The 18,463-nt window shown below is 36.1% G+C and overlaps 2 protein-coding genes across 2 annotated transcripts in view; one reads left to right on the forward strand and one right to left on the reverse strand.

Annotated features, from left to right (window-relative positions):
- LOC126827113 (phosphatidylinositol 4,5-bisphosphate 3-kinase catalytic subunit alpha isoform) overlaps nt 1–18,463 on the reverse strand; it is a 324,427-nt gene that overhangs the window by 73,221 nt on the left and 232,743 nt on the right. The gene's annotated exons all lie outside the window — the stretch shown is intronic.
- The window catches only part of LOC126827124 (ski oncogene), a 73,382-nt gene that overhangs the window by 12,658 nt on the left and 42,261 nt on the right, over nt 1–18,463 (forward strand). The window contains exon 2 of the mRNA XM_050556336.2: nt 17,861–18,051. Within this exon, the coding sequence (XP_050412293.2) occupies nt 17,861–18,051 (191 nt within the window). The remainder of the gene's footprint in view (nt 1–17,860; nt 18,052–18,463) is intronic.

Here is an 18,463-nt window from a genome sequence, read left to right on the forward strand (position 1 = left end):
AAGAGACGTTTTTTAAGTTCATGACCGTGGTTTTTATGTAGGCTACATTCGTGTGTTGTTGTCATCTATCCCTGACAAACATTTTGTTTATTTCGAGCAAACCAGGTACAAAATGATGTCTGTGGGTAAAACTAGCTGTTGGTCGTGGTTGAGTGATTTGTGTCCATTTTTGACATTGTCTTGGCTGTGTTTATCCTTGTGGCCGGTCATGGTGTTTATCCTTCTGACTGGTCAACTGTGTGTTTTGGCCGTGTTTATCCCAAGTTCTGACTGGTCATCTATGTGATGTGACCTTGAGACTTGAAGACCATGACCTGATATGAACTGACCAGTACCATCAGGTCACTTTCAACTCTTCCCTTATATGGGCTTCTCCATTTTTATTGCCCAAAAAACATATTTTGTCGGAATGGTTGTAAAATGGACTTCTTAACTTGTAGGGCCTACTTATTTGCTCTGTTGGAATACTATTAGCATGATCCGTTAAAGGGACAATAACACTCTTGCTGGCTTGAAAGCTCCAGAAAATAAATAATATCTCTATCTAAGTACTAGATGTTTAAGTGTCCTGCCTGTTGTGTAAATTATCCGTTACATCCTATTTTACTTGTCCAGAGGGTTTGAAAATATTTTTAAATCGAAGTTTCATTTGAAAAGGTTGACGTTAGACGTTTCAAAGCATTATGTTGATTTTTTCAAAATTTTTAAATAAGGTGTGTTAAGATGAAATTTGTATCATCAATTAATTGAAATATTCTAAAATAGTACAATTTGTTGACCAGAATAAAGATTGGGACATATTATTCAGTTACAACAAGAGTGGTATTGAGCCTTTAAATACACCCCAAAACAGCACTGAGCCAAATCTATGAAGGGAAAAAAACATGGATCACATATAGTTGTATTCTGATTGGTCAAAAGCTGGGTCAAGTTACAATGTGCTTATTTTGTCTGTGGACTAGAAATATTATGAGATCCTGCTAAATCGAACCCGAAACAACATTTCTTTAAAGGGATAAAAAACAAACAGAACAGGATTCCTTGGCAGCTCTATTCTGATTGGTTGAAAGCTGGGTCAAGTTATTAAGTACTTGTTCATCACAATCATTTGTTCCAGATCCAGGACAATAATTTCAAATAAATTGTCAACATCAATTATAATGGGCCATAATAATTTACTGTCCGAAAAAATAAATAATAATAAAGGCCGTGATGGAACGTCCTTAAATAAGTTAAGGACATATACAATTATAAAAAATGATATAAATTATGAAAATTATTTAGATGTGATAAGAAATCGAAAACACAGAAAAGCACTAACAAATCTAAGAATAAGCGCACTTAAATTGAAAATCGAAACAGGGAGATATTTAAAATTAGAAGTAAACGATCGTTTGTGTAATGTATGTCAGGAGGTAGACGACGAAATTCATTTGATAACAAATTGTAAAAGACATGACGAAAAAAGAAAAGAACTGTTCAGATTAATTCTAGTTCGTGAACCAAATTTTTATAAACTGAATGATTTACAACAATTTAAAATACTGATGATGAATAAAACTACAGAAATTTTAAAATGTTTAGGAGCTTTTGTATACAATTCGTTTATGTCTTTGTAAAGCTGTGTATCTTTGTATAATTATGTCCATGTACATGTATGTATCCTTTGTTTGTTTCTTGTATATTTCTATTATGTTTGTTTGTATATGCACATAGCCTTGTAAGGTTTTTATGCAATAAAGTTTCTTCTTCTTCTTCTTCTATATGTAAATGGATCAAAAAAAGATTTTTAAATTTTTTTTTCGATTTTACTGCAACATAAATATACATGAAAATAATGTCAAAGTCACCTTTATCACTTAAAAAAAAAGATGTACAGGGTGTATTTCCCACTTTCAGTGATAAAAATTTGATTTTAAAATGCTACAGGCTAATTTGACTTGTAAACTACATACAATAGGCTAATACATGTTGTAATAGCTTTAGGCTCAGACATAACAAAGACAAAATTGTGGTAACCGTAACAACAATAAATGTGGGCGATAGTGTCATGGAGGCTTACAAGATAGAGATTAAGGTTTGAACACACAAATTAATTTGGCACTTTTCATAATATTTTTTGTTTTGACATTGTTTTATATATAAACATAAACTGAAAGGAACAAATATTACAGTCCTATTCAAAAGTTGGAAAAATTGCTGAGGCAATGTATCTTTAATATAACTACTATAACAAGAACGGCCAGCTCTTTTTTAAAATCTTACATAATGTATCTTTAATTAATATAACTATTATAACAAGAACGACCAGCTCTTTATTTAAATCTTACATAATGTATCTTTAACTTGAGTTTCAGAAAGATTTCTCTACGGACAAACATAGGAGACACACCCCACCCCACCACACCCCACCCACCCCACAACAAACAAACAAGAATATCCAACGTTGATATTCTGATATTTTCTTAATTAAATGTTGAATAACGGATTTGAGTGCATTTTATATACTGTGGATTAAGTCGTTCATAAAGGTATATATTGTCCAAGAAATGCAAATGGCGATCAGCGATTGTGAAAAGAATCCTGAATTCCATGTTTCATTCTCTATTACTGGAACTATTAATGGTCTGTCAATCGTGGGGAATTTGAGACATTCTCAAACCGCCAGACCCAGGTTTTAACCCACTGTTACAAAACATGGTTGTGTAAATCTTTTAATGTCAGCTGACAAATGGATTGAGATTTCTAAATACTCTTAAATTATTTACTCAAAATATTACTGACAGAAATGATAGCCAAAATGTGATGGGCTGAAATTATTCCCTGAGTAAAGATGGTAATTTTGTGTGGCTGGAATCTCTTGTGACTGTCGAGTGATGACTTTATATTGACTATGTGTTGAAAATGGTCAGGAATGCCGGCTACCTACACTTCAATAAGTCTGCTAATAATCGACAACATTGAAAGATATTGAAGTGACTGTACAAATTGCTCTGGTTCATTCAGTGCTGATGTTTTGTGGTTTGCTAGTAGGCCGCTTGTATAACGTGGGTCATTTAGCACAAATCTTCTTTTATTAAACCCTGCGATATCCTTTCACTTAATACCTTGACTATATTCAACGTATATTTATTACACGATTGGCCAGAATACATATATATTTCTTTAGTTCTTTCGTCCGTTCATTCGGCCATATGTATATACTGTATGGACGTAAAAGAAAAGAATATTCCGAAAGCAAATACATTTAAATAGAACAGGGTTTGAGGCCCTTCTTTTCTGCATGGACTGGGCTAATTAAGACAGGATATTTCAAAAGCAAGCCAATGTCTGATTCATGATTCTGTTTACAGACATAAAATTGAATTCCTTCAGTAATTTCTTTGCAATGTGATGTCCATCTTATTGCCGTTTAAAAACGTATTTATGGCATTGATTAATGTTTATTTAAAGGGAGTCGGATATGCTTTCAGAAAGTAATTCTATTTACCATATCCCGTTAAAAATAGACCAATATATAGATGTGATTGGTGATTTTGAAAGTAATGGATTTTTGTAACGTAATGTTACTTAATGAAAATGTACGTCAATCAGTAATTATGTAATTGTCCAGAAAAACTTGATTAACTTTGGCATCATATCGTGGTGCATACATGTAATTTTGTTGGGAGTCTGCCTTTTAAAGGCTGCTGATCGAGGTATTAATTAATCAGACATTATCCAATCAATGTTAAAATGATCTCAAATGGGTTACATAATCTATGGTTCAGTCGGGGTAAAAGAAGCCCATTTGATTTGAATAGTTAGTCCTGAAATGACCTTTTTTTTCTCCATCTCTGAGAAAGGGATTTATAATTCCTCGAACAGCAAATCTGAACCTAATCCAATAAACCTTGCAGCCTAGTGATGTCATCGAGAGTTGATTATGGTCAGGATAAGTCAATCAGTGCTTAATTAATAATTTAGATAACATTTCAGGCCTAAAGAAAGACCTGCAATAGGCAGATTTAGCTCATGCATAATGTATGTTTAAGCGGGGAGAAATGAAAAACATGTTGACTACTTATAAATAAAGAGAAACTTTTGATGGGAATAAGTACTGTAATATGATCTCCGATTGGGCCATAAATAAATAAATATCCTTCCACAATCAAAAGCAGTAAAAGTTTAGTCATATGCCATGAGAAAGTTTGTCTGATACAGTGAGAATCATCGACATGTATCAAATGTAAAATAAAATGTCTGACTATAATAGTTCTATTAGTATTAAGTGGGGTATATGATTCATTATTCATGGCCAAGTAATTTCTAATAATAATATCTCCCTATTATATAGCAGGGCTAAGCAGACGCACAAATGTCTTACTTTGTTATATATAGTTCAAAGATGGCCATCAAAATAAGTCATTAGTAATTAAGCCTACTATTAGTCAGGGTCAGCAGGACTCTGTTAATGGTAGAGTTGATGGATATTCGATAGACTAGTTGTATGTTAATCTGTGACAGGGTAACTCAGTGCAGACGGTCAAACAATCTCACTTCTGCTTTTATTTACTGACCAACAGCAAATTTGAACAATCTGTTGGCTTTCCCTCCTTTTATGCTGCTGTTCACTTTATTTTTCACGTTTTACAGTCTGTTGGTCTTGTCCCATCTGCTGCTTGTGTTAAGGGGGGGTATGGGGGGAATGGTTGAATGGTGCTGTATCATAAAGTATGTCACTGAATCAACTGGTGTGGTTTCGAATCCCCGGTTGTACGTGACAAGGAGTAGGGTCTTCTGTACAACCTCATGGGTTTTCTCTGGGTCCTCCGGTTTCCTGCCACTGCAGGGGGGGGATGGTCGAATGGTTAGCACGTGCGTGCTGTATCATAAGGCCTGTCATTGAATTAACTACCGTGGTTTTCGAATCCCCGGTTGTAAGTGACAAGGAGTAGGGTCGCCTGTCCAACCCCTTGGGTTTTCTTTGGATCCTCCGGTTTCCTCCCACTGCTAATAACCCATATACACATGCGAATTATTGAAATAAATTAAACCATATGTTAGTCCCAAAATGACCTAGTTTGTGTCGAGTGGGCGTTAAAATTCTCTCTCTCTCTCTCTCTCTACTGCTTGTGGTATAATTCTATGATTGAATGGTTGATAAATGTATGGAAGAGGGTGACTGCCCCCCCCCCTTCTTACACTACTGTTAACATTATCTTTTATATCCCATTTCCATATTATACATGTATAGGGTTGGTGGGATGGACTTACGAGTGCACTCTGAATTGTATGATCTGTCATTGAGTCAAGTGGCATGGTTTCGATTCCCCTCTTGTACATGACAACGAGTAGGTACGCCTGTCAAACATCTTGGGGTTTTCTCCAGGTTCTCCGGTTGCCTCCCACAGCTAATATTATCAAGACGCCTACCTCATTTTGTTTTTACCATGTGTTGGTCTTGAAATGACCTGGTTTGTGTTGAGTGAACATTAAAAACACCCATCTCTCTCTCTCTCTCTCTCTCTCCCCCTTCATAGATCATCTCTCTTTCTCTCTCTTTTGGATGTTAAACCATCTCTCTCCCCGCCTCTCAGTGAGGTTGTCTACCAATGTACCATGTGTTAGCCCTAAAATGACCTGGTTTGTGTTGACTGGATGCTCTCTCTCTCTCTCTCTCTCTCTCTCTCTCTTTCTCTCTCTCTCTCTCTCCTTGTGGTTTCTGTCTGTGGTTAATATGTAGGACAGTATGTGTTTATTGTATCTATGTCTATTTATCTAAGACTGACTGGGGTATTGTGTACTGTTGTCCATGCCGAACCAATAAATAGAATGCGTGGGAGAAGAGAAGAAAGCAAATACATGTTACTTCTATGATCAAGTTACACACGGCACATGCGGCATGCCATTTCTCGTACAAGAGAGCCACAGTGGCTCAGTGAGTAAGGTGTTAACTCACAAATAGTAGTTCCTGGGCTTGATCCCATGCTGCCTGAGAAATTTCTCTAGGATTTTTCTGTGGGGCTTCTTCCTGTTTTACTGGACAGAGCGCCTGGCATGGAACAGTGGTTAGCCATTCGGATGAGACAAAAAACATATATTTTTTATATTGTCATGCATGTAAAAGAACCTTTAACTCGACAATTTGAATTCCATGAAGATTAGTCGGCGATGCCACTGCCCAGGCAAAATGCCCCCCATTGACATACCATGACCATCTTCATTAACACGGTTGATGTGTGTAGAGAAGTGGAATCCCTCCCCCCGTTGTCTCTGCCGTTTTTTATGTGTTGATATATTTAAAGGGTTAATTTGCCACTTGATTTCTATGTTAAGAATGTATTGATTAGATTATTAAACACTTGCGACATTTGTTTGATATTCATCATAAAATAGTGGTCTCATTCCGTTAAAACATTGATTCTATTATAGTAGTCTGTTAGCAGAATCTATTCACTTAAACGGAGTCTTAATTTACACAGCACAGACGTATTGAACCTTTTACATATCATTGTTTACAATTAGTGCTTGAAATATTATTGTTTTTGCAAGTCTGAACCTGAAGGGTTCTAAATTGTTGACCGTGTAATATTGTTATGGTATATTTATTTGATAAAATAAAGGAACTCGAGCTGGATGGGAACTGGTCCTTCAAAATGTCGCAGAGGCTGGACAGGCTGGTACTTTTACGTGTCAAATGGGGGCTTTCCCTTAAAGCTGCTGATCAATATGTAATTTTTCACGACTTAATCCATGCTAATATGGATTCTTATTGATTATACAGTATATCGACGGTAGATAATTTCTCTACTTCAATTCAATCGCATTAAAAGGAAGTCATCAAAAACCTGTTAATCAAACCCATTCAGAAAGAGAGAGAGAGAGAGAGAGAGAGAGAAATGGGGTTTAACGTCCACTGGACACAAACTAGATCATTCCAGGACTAACATATGGTTTAATTTTATTTCAATAATTCGCTTGCACGTAGGAGTCTTTAACAGTGGAGGAAACCGGAGGACCTGGAGAAAACCCACGAGGTTGGACAAGCGACCTTACTCCTTGTCACACCAAGCCAGTTGACTCAATGACAGACCTTATGATACAACGCGCACACGCTACCATTCGGTCATCCCCCGCCCCCATTCAGACATTCTGAATGAAAATATTGTTTAAAAATAAAAGGAATGTGCTAGCTTTTTTAAAATTTTCTGCAAATAGCCGATTCATCACATTTGAGTACATTGTAAATATTTAATGGAATTAAATCCTATTTGGACTGACATTCAACTTTAACAATATTGTAATTCACAATGGATTCAATATCACCAGTGACTTTTTTACATTCCGACTTAAAATGAAAATAGTCAAATTATTTGGTCTATTGATGAGTATAAATATGAAAGACAATGTTTTATTATTTTAGACATGAGCTCTGTAAATGGACTAAACATTTCATTCTTGTTATGATTAGTTTTCAGTTTTTGATAAATAAACGTTTTGCGATTGACTCGCTCAATAGTCATAATAGATTTGTTATTTTGTCTGTTGTACACACTGGAATGAAAATATTGGAGTTATATTTATCTAAATTTAGTTAGTGGACTTTTGGAGAGAGAGAGAGAGAGAGAGAGAGAGAGAGAGAGAGAGAGAGAGAGAGAGAGACAAACTAGGTCATTTTGGGACTAACATATGGTTCAATTTTATTTCAATAATTTGCATGCACGTAGGGAATCTTTAGCAAAGGGAGGAAACCGAAGGACCAGGAGAAAACTCACAGTTTTGTTATTTACGTAAAAAGTTAGTGGAGTTAATATCTCATTAACAGAGTACTCGTGAGTATTTCTAGACCTAACATCATGGTAATTTTATGTCTGTGGTTAGGTGTCTATTACAAGAATATTATTTCCTGGCATTTATTCCAACTCTCCTTTGTGCGTTCGTTTACATGTGTGGGTGGAATTACATTTTTCACCTAATCCAAAAGATTACATGTACGTGCTCATGCACATGCACATGCACATAAACAAACCATATACATAAATATATCGGATAGATCTATATAATTTCAGAGAGAGAGAGAGAAATGGGGTTTAACGTCCACTCGACACAAACTAGGTCATTTCGGGACTAACATATGGTTCAATTTTATTTCAATAATTCACTTGTGCATAGGGATCTTTAGCAGTGGGAGGAAACCCAAGAGGTTGGACAGGCGACCCTACTATATAATTTCAGAAAATTAATGGAGAATGGAAAACCTGTGTATACTATTCTAGTTATTCTTCCATTCCAGAAGTTGATTTATAAATGAAATGAAAATGAAATGGAGTTTAACGTCCTACTGTTTTGCTCCGAACTGGGCTAATGAAGACGGGCATACGCCATACAGTGTGCTATGAGGGAAATTTTAGCCGGACAGCGCCACTACGGCCTACTCTTATATCGAATTCCAACTGTCAAGGGATCTTTTACGTGCACGCCAATGAGTACACGGGACCTCGGTTTTTCGTCCCATCCGAACGACTAGACAGCTGTCCTTGTCAGCCCGGTTGATTTATAAAGAAGATATTTTATTTTAGAAAGAGATTAGATTTAACCGTTGTAAGACTATTGCTGAATGATATATTATAAATAACACATGTTTCCTTTCTTGCAACAGAGGATCAGCTTGTATAGAAACTATTTATCAATCTGATAACATATATCTAATATTACATTGTGTAACACCCAATAAACATAGTATCCTGCCTTGTAATTCACCATTTTACTGTTTACTGAATTCTAATTCAGTCCTGGGATCGGGGGTGGGGTGGGACGCACAATGGTCTAAGCATGTGCTTTAGATCCTAAGGTTTGTCGTTGAGTCAACTGGAGTAGGGTTGCCTATCTAACCTTGTGGGTTTTCTCTGAGTCCTCCCACTGCTAAAGACGATTAATTGAAATAAAAGTAAGGGATATGCGAGTCCCGAAATATATGTGTTAGGTGGATGTTAAACCCCATATCTCTCTCTCTCTCTCTTTCTCTCTCTCTCTCTCTCTCTCTCTCAGCAGCAGAGTTTTCAGCTGATATTCATTGAATTTCAATATTCAAGGGTTCGTTTATCCATATATGCAGCAAACATGTACACTTGACCTCATTTTTTTGGTCCATCCAAATGAATACACATGAAAATGGAAAAGTGACTATGTTAAAGTGACTAACCGTTTCTTTATTGTCACACAGCTTGATTAAAAAAATAAACCTTTAGAAGTCACATCTTTGTACATAACTTTAGTATGATACTGAGAGAATTTAGGATATTTTGGACAAATCGCCGCATCTGGTTCTCTTTAGACAACAATGCGGTGTAATTATAACCCGTCTGGCCACAAATATGTTGTTTAGGTTACTCCACCCTTTAATATGATCGTAGGTCTGGTAGAGCTGAGTATATCTAACACCTAAAGGCTATTTCTATCTAAATATGATAAGCTTTACTATAAAAAAACAACCCTGCTAGCTAGCCATGCTATCTAACCAGGCTCATACGGCCAATACTGAAGGTCATAAAAAAACCACCTGAAGATTAACGATACTGATCACACGGCCAGCGGAAAGCTGAATCTTGGGACCAATCTGGGCTAACAAGGGCTAATTGACTCAGATTATATCGGCAATGGTGGATCTCACCAGTTGGTTTTAAAGGTTAACGATGGGTATAATCAGATATTGTTTGCCCTGTAAAAAGATTTTTTATTGGTCTGATAACCTCGCCAGACCAGCATGTGTTTAGAAATGGCGGGTTATCATTTCAGAACTAACCAGACTCTAACCTTTCCAGCACTTCAAACATTAATCTGCTTCCGATAAAAATAAAAATTGCTAAGATCACCTAATTATGAATCCCGTTTAAAATGGGCATCATATGTTTTATCTGGCGGAAAGGTGAATGGAGAGATTTTTACAAATACACCATCTGCAGCGCCATCTGCAGCGTTTCAAATAACTTGCCGAATTTGTTTATCTCCACATGTACTGGGTGTGTAAGTTCATTATTCCTCCACATGCAGAGTAAGAGAAATGGGGTTTAACCTCCACTCAACACAACATATGGTTTAATTTTATTTCAATAATTCGCTTGCACATAGAGATCTTTAGTAGTTGGAGGAAACCGGAGGACCCAGAGAAAACCCACAAGGTTGGACAGGCGACCCTACTCCTTGTCATGTACAACCGGGGATTCGTAATCACGCCAGTTGACTGAATGACAGGCCTTATGATACACACATGCAGAGTGAAATAAGGGGGTTGTCTAATCTTCCATAGGAAACTTTAAGCCGCCTGTCTACTATTAGCTTCACTTAAGAACAGACTCGAAGCTAGTTGACATTTTAATTCCGATTTCAACAAGTTTACTTGAAAACCAGAAGTATACTTCAAGAATTTTGAGAAGTATTTATTTTCTTTTCCATTTTCATATGAAATGAAATTGAAAAGGTTTGTTTAGTTTTAAATTAGAACCTCATAATTTATTCAGGACAGAGATTTCTTTTCAAAGTAAATAGATCCCTGAGGTTTATTGCTAATCTTCTTGTCAAAATGGTGTTTAGTTTACATAATGCAGACGTCCTGTCATTATTTTGATTTCTACCCAAATTGACCAGCAGTCTTTTAGATAAACAGATCGCTGGTTTTGGTCAAGATAAATGTTTCTGTTCGCCCATTAATCTGTCTTGTGTGTAAACACTGTGGATGAGGTTTTGATGTTTGCCTTGTTTATAACGTGATGTAATATTATTGGTTTGAGGAGATGTACAGGCTAGTCATATTGACCATATCTTCCTGCTACCTCCCGTGATTTATACCCAGATTAACTATGGACAGGAAACGTTACGTAATATTATTGTATCTTATCTGTTATGATTGATAGTTACATTTAAGCCAACCTTAGAGGCCCATACTAAACTTACACGGTCTGTCTAGGGTTAGCTCTGCTTGAGAACAGCCACTAAGAAAGTTGACCGACATGTTAATTCCTAAATCGATGATTTTAGTCGAAAACTCTTAACTATACTTGGATAATTTTTGAGAAATATTTATTCCGCTTCAATTTAATATCATTGCAAAAGTTTATTTAGTCTTTGTGTGTATGACACATATGAAACGAAAAAGAACCATGTTACAAAATAGTTCACTAATTTTCGAATATGGCGGCCATTTAGGTTAGAGATCTATTCTCAAAGTAGATAGGTCTGTGATCTCTGACCTTGGGCAACACCTGTAAAATGTCCCTTCTTATTTCTTCAGGAAAAAGTCTGATTTAATACCAAAAGTACTTGGTTGTACTGTTCAAAGGCTTTTAACGAGGGGGGTAGGGCCGAATGGTTAATGCAGGTCTGTGGCGGGGATTCCATTCCCCGCTTGTACATGACAAGGAGTGGGGTCACCTGTCCAACCTCATGTGTTTTTTCTGGGTTCTCCGGTTTCTTCCCATTGCTAAAGACCCCTATTTTGCAAGTGAATTAATGAAATACAATTGAACCATATGTTAGTGCCAAAATAACCTAGTTTGTGTTGAGTGGACCCTAAACCCCTCTCTCTCTCTCTCTCTCTCTCTCTCTCTCACAAAGTCTACGCTTTTATTTCCAAATTTTTAAACATTATTCATGTGATTAAGTGGGTAATTGTTTATCAAGAACTGAAGGAAATAAAATGTAATTGGTGTGGCCTACAGAACTCAACCTCTCCTTATATTCCCTTGTTAATGTCCATGTTGTTATTATCTAACCTCCATCACGAACTGGAAATGTAATCTATTTTTGAATGGCTTCTTGAAAGTGCATCACGTAAACATATTAATGATAATAAGAAAAAATATGTATTTGTTACAGGAAAATCTTTCTGTAAAAAAATTTGATTTATATTGAAATATGTACATTATATTTGGAATTGTATATCCATTTAATTAACTTTAGGTTGTTGTTTTTTTTACATGTGAGCTCAATATCAAGTCTAACAGCTAAAAATTGTTGTTTTCCATAGTTTAAAGTAGCTAAGTCTCTAACTCAATATCATCCAAAGTCTTCAACATTGAGAACACAAATTATTTGTCAAATTAAATCAACATTCATGTTGTGATCTTACCGGAAAAAGGTGGGCTTTTGATATCCAATATATAAGACAAAATAAACATTTTACCATTGGTACACGAATCATGTACCATAATGCACTTTAGCGCCAGTTGTATCAAGAGACTCGAGGGACGAGGCTAGACACATTGCACCAAATCAAACAGCATATGTAGACTGGAATAACCAGACGCTAGAAATTTGCACTCGCGTGAGACTGCTTGCTTATTTCGCCGAACATAACCGATTTGAAATTGGAGTAAAAACGGAAACCATTGAATGTAAATCAGTTTATATACATTCATATTACAGTATTATATGTGTTTCGACCCACTCACTTGTCAATTTCTAGGTCCCAAATGTTAGCGATTTAGCTCCTTTAAACATAAGATGAATAAAATCCTGTTCTGTTGTTTTCTATTTAAATATAACCCCAATAAACAGGGGCTTGTTTCTCTAAAGATAAAATCCAAATTTTAGTAGATACTTCAATTTTGATTGGCTAAGGACTAAAATCAATCCAAAATGATCCAATCAAATTACTAAAACTTGGATTTTATCTTAGTTAAAATTTCATGAAACAGGTCTAGATGAATTGGATTGATTCTGATTGGCTATTTTACTAAATAAGTAAGAATCACAATCTCTCGGGAATTGTTTAAATCCAAAGTTTCGCTGTCTGACCATATTTCGCTGTGAGAGAAAACAAAAAAATATTGCACAAATTACATACGGTATACATGTACCTCTGCCGTTGACTAGACTCCACATTTATTTTAAAGATACATTATGTGAGATAAGATAAAGAGCTGACAGTTCCCACTATAATAGTTAAACACTAGATAATGTAAAGGGAATTTGCTGAAAATTTCATTCAAATTGATCCACTCTGAACCGAGAATTTAGAGATTGAATTTTCAGCCTAGCCTCAATCATCGTTACTAAAGTCGGTATGATAAAATACATAGTCTTGATTATCCATTTCTTGTTTAAATCATGAATGAGCGTAGAGCAGCAGATCGCATCCTAATATCGCAGTAAATATTGCAGGCTAGCGATGACATCGAGAGTTGATTATGGTCTGGATAAGTTAATTAATGTATAATTAATAATTTAGATACCATTTAGCTCTTGCATAATGTATGTTTAAACTTGAGGTTTTGCTAGTACAAATTTATGAAACCAATTTTAGAAAAGCCCTCATAATCCGTTTGGTAATTGAGATGCACTAATGAGCTTGCCCATTGACTTAGGCCTACTTTAAACTTTTGGTACAGATGTAAGTCAAATTTAGGAACATCTACACGTACATACATGTACAAATTGTTCGTTTGATAATGGAGATGCATGAATTAGCTCGGTCATTGACTGAGCTTACTTTAATGTTTTGGTTTTTGTTTCTACAAATTAATGTAAGCGAAATTTAGAAACTACATAACTCTGTTCCATAGGGAGATGTTTATATATAGGTCAGTGGTAGTAAATCCGACATGACATAACCAAGATAACTAAAACTCCTCTTCGTCTGCCTTAATGTTTGAGCAATGTTGTCTGCTAGTAGTAATCTCCTAGACAGAATAATCTTGAAAATTTACTTAGGAGAGAGAGAGAGAGAGAGATGGGGTTTAACATCCACTCCATATAAGCTTGTTCATTCCTTACTAACTATGGTCAATTTTATTTCAATAATTCACTTGGGGGTCTTGTCACGTACAAGCAGGGAATCGAAACAACACCAGTTGACTCAATAACAGACCTTATGATCTAATGCGCATGTGTTGAACCATTCGGCCACCCAACCCCTCACTTTGAATAAATAACATTTTAAAATGTGATGGAGAAAGAGAAATGTTAAACGGTCATGGATGCACATTAATTATTCGTAGAAATGCTAATACCTCCACTAAAAGTAGACAGAAGAGGTTGGATTCAAAATTCTCATTTGCATTTTTCAGACAATATCAGCTTAATCCACACTAATATGTACTCGAATTTTTAATATTTTGATATTAACATTTAACACTAGATAATCTCCCAGTCTGGATTCACTTGCATTAAAAAGAGGCTCATTATGTCGATAATATGCAATATGTTATCGTCTGCAAAGCATGTTGAATGATGACAAATTTACATTATGCAATATGTCGTCTGCCGGGCATGCCGAATGATGACAAATTTTCAAAACAACCCCCAACAATAAGAAAAAAGAATGTTTCTAGAAGATACTTGATTTAGCAGCCATTTTCTATTTTTCTACCAATTAGTAGGCAAGGCTACTTGTAATATAGCTCAATCTATTTGTTAAGGCCAGCTCAATTTTCATCAAGGTCGCTGATGTGTAAATAAGATTAGGGCATGTGATTGTTGGCGAGATTGTAGCTTAGAGTTAGAGTAAGCATTGGGGCTAGGTCCAGGTATAGGGTTAGGGTTGGGATTAGTGCTAGCCCTGTTTACATCTCGTGACCTTTGACCAAACTTGAAATTGGTCTTATCAAATAGATCTAACCATGTAATATGTTAAAGATACATTATGGGAGATAAGATAACGAGATGGCAGTTCTCGCTATAATAGTTAAAAACTAGATAGTGTAAAGGGAATTTGCTGAAAATTTCAGTCAAATTGATCCACTATGAGCCGAGAAAGAAGCGGGTGAAATTTTTGCAGTCTCGGTCATCATTACTAAAATCATTAATATAAACAGCATAGTCTCGATTATCCACTTTTTCTGATTTAATTATCAATAGCTGTTAGCGGCATATAGGAATCTAATCCAGCCAACATCGAAGGCTAGCCTTGACATCGAGAGTTTATTATGGTCTGGATAAGTTAATTAATGTCTAATTGATAATTTAGATAACATTTCAGGCCTAAAGAAAGACTTGTAATAAGCAGATTTTTCTCTTGCATAATGCATGTTTAAGTGTATAATTGTTTGGTTTTAGAAAAACAAGTTTTATCTGCTACCATTATATGGAGACCAATTTACTTAAAGATTAATATAAAATGTGGGCAGACTTCATCTGGCTTTCCCATTAAATAAACACCAGGGTATTTTATCTTGCCGATATTTAAACTATTACAATAATAGTGGCGTCTGTGTTCACTTCATTTAAGTGTAACCACACAGCTTTACCTATAACTTGACTAGTCACTTTTTAAATCAATTGGTAAAAAATATCAGTCGTCTACTCTTACAATGCTTATTTATTTACTTATATTATTACCATAGGTGCCATGGGGGCTCGGTGTAAAGGGTGAAGGCTCACTAATGAGTAGGGGGGCCACAGTGGCTAAGAGGCTAGAAGCTAGACGCTGGCTCGTTAGCCTGGAGGTTGCATGTTTGATCCCTGTATTGTCTGAGAAGGTTTATCAGAATTTTCCGATGTGGTTTGCCCTTGTCAGTGATGCAGGACAGAGGGCCAGACTAGGACAGCTGTCTAGTCTTCAGATGGGAAGAAAAATCAAGGTCCTGTGTATACATTGGCATGCACGTAAGAGACCCCTTGGCATTTGGAATTCTATATAAGCGTAGGCCATAGTGCCGCTGCCCAGGCAAAATTTCCCTCATAAAACGCTGCATGGCGTATGCCTGTGTTCTTTAGCCCAGTCAAAAGACGTTAGACCCCATTTTCAAACCCTCAGTAGTGCTGATGGGACGAAAAACTGATGTACAATCTTTGGTGTGCATACGCCATACAGTGTGCTATGAGGGAATTTTTGCCCGGGCAGCGGCACTACGGCCTACTCTTATATCGAATTCCAACTGCCAAGGGATCTTTTACGTGCATGCCAATGTGTACACGGGACCTCGGTTTTTCGTCCCATCCGAACAACTAGACAGCTTTCCTTGTCAGCCCCTGCATGTAAAAGAACAGAGACAGTTAACAGAATAGACTCAAACACCGCTGTCTTGGAAAATTTCTCTCATAGCAAACTGTATGGTGTATGCTCGTCTTGATTAGCCAGGTCGGAGCTGAACAGTAGGACATTCAACCCCTTTGCACTTCATTGCATTTATTTGTTTGAAACTCATGAAAATAAACAGTTACATGCAATCAAGTAGAGGGGCAGACGGCAGACGCATAAATACTAGGTCATGTTTGATTGATCCTAACTTACCTGCACACCTGTCTCAAGCCTAATACATGTACTAGTAAACATCAATAAAAAGACTGTGTAATACAAGTGGTAAGATGAACTCTTAATTCATACAAGATGGGTTTTTTTTTTACGTTTATATTGTGGAAACCTTAAAATTTTGAATATGTTATGCTAAGCTAAAGCTAGGGATCGTCATTCACATATTTTGCATCATATATATTTTTGCATCGCTTGATCCATTTGAGAAATGCGAAAATTCATAAGTTTCGATAAAAATGATTTGCGGTGTTCGGTGGCCGTATAGTTAAAGCGTATGTGTTGCATCAGTAGGTCTGTCATTGAATCAAGTGGCACTGTTTCGATTCCCTGCTTGTAGTATCAAGAAGTTGGGTTGCCTGTCCAAGTTCGTGCTTTTTTTTTCTGGGTCCTACAGTTTCCTCCCACTGCTAAACATCCCTATGCACAATAAAATTTAATCATATGTAAGTCCCAAAATTACCTAATTTGTGTCGAGTGGAGATAAACTCTCTCTCTCTCTCTCTCTCTCTATAGATTTAACTCCATTCAAAGACTGGATGTGGTTGGTTTTATAAATAACTAGTAGTTATTGATAGTAGTATAACTCCAAAACCGGATGTAGTAAGCCAACGCCTCCTAGCCCATGTTACTCCTGGGTCCGAGCTAAGCCTATACACCAAATTTCAGCTTCGGGACAGCCCTAGTGAAGCTGCTAACCCTGAACAGACAGACAGACAGACAAACAAACTACAGCCACATATATTAATATAGATAAAACTATTTTAACCATTTATGAATTGGAGTTTTTAGTTGGTGAATATTGAGTTATTTAGGTTTCAATCAGTTAGTAGAGGACCATGATATATATGTAGTATGTATTAATTCAATACAAATAATGGACATAGATCTGTGATAAAACAATATTGCTAGTTTAAAAACACCTTAATCCATTTGATTGTTTAATTAATATGTATAAACTCAATACAAATAATGGACGAAGATGTTTGTTACAGATTAATAACAGTAAATTAAAAACACTTATATGGATATACTACTTCTGTATTTATTAACATGCTACGTTTCGATACACATACAGATATCCATACACAATCAAATAATGATGTTTAACAAAATGTGGTGCAATATATAGATAACAATTGGAAACCATATAACGTTAATCTGTTTGATTATTTAGTTAAAGATACATTATGGTAGAGGGATAAAGAGCTGACAGTTCTCACTATAATAGTTAAAAACTAGATAATGTAAAGGGAATTGATGAAAATTTCAGTCAAATTGATCCACTCTGAACCGAGATTTTAGCAATTGAATTTTCGGCCTAGCCTCTATCATCATTACTAAAGTCGGTACAATAAAAACATATAGTCTTGATTATCCATTTCATGATTAAATTATGAATGGAAATCGAACAGCAAATCGGAAACTAATCCAATAAACATCGCAGGCTAGTGATGACATTCAGAGTTGATTATGGTCTGGATAAGTTAATTAATGTCTAATTAATAATTTAGGTAACATTTCAGGCCTAAAGAAAGACCTGCAATAGGCAGATTTAGCTCTTGCATAATGTATGTTTAACTTAATAAAATCTGTTTGATCATTTAGTTAATCTTTTGGTATTTATTTCAGAGTCCTGATAGTGATAGTGTTTTACAGAAGCGATTAAAGGGAGAGGTGTGTTTATCTCCGGGAGAAGTAACGGCCTGGCAGGATGCCACCGGTATGCGAACTGTCTCAGCCTTCCAACCCTGGGCTCCTAATGTTCTCAGTGCTATTAAAGATGGTAAACTTATGCCGGCTCCTGCTATTATGCGAGAAGGGTAAGAGTTAGTTTTTATATTATTAACGAATATGATCATACTATGGACCAAGCACTGACCATGTTGTTGGGTGAAATTCAAAAATCTGCTTGGCCAAATCAATGCAGAATCGTTCAAAGAAGAAGCGTGCCAATTTTCATGTTGATCGGATTTGAAGTGATGGGGCCTTAGGCTGTTTCCAAGAGCGTCACCCCCCCAAAAAAAGAAGAAAGTGATGTGGCAGTTAGCGGCACGCGACCAGTTCCTGGTCTCCCCCCAAAAATACACTTATTAATCACCAGTACATGTACATCCAGCGTTTGTCCAGAGGATCCCGGACCCTCGTGCAGTACATTTTTTTTTTTTACATTCATTGAAATAAAGTTAAATTAACAATTGTGTGAAGCATTGCGTTTATTTTGGCCTCACTTGA

Source organism: Patella vulgata, chromosome 7 (genome assembly GCF_932274485.2).
Source record: "Patella vulgata chromosome 7, xgPatVulg1.2, whole genome shotgun sequence".
In the NCBI taxonomy this organism is placed as follows: domain Eukaryota; kingdom Metazoa; phylum Mollusca; class Gastropoda; family Patellidae; genus Patella; species Patella vulgata.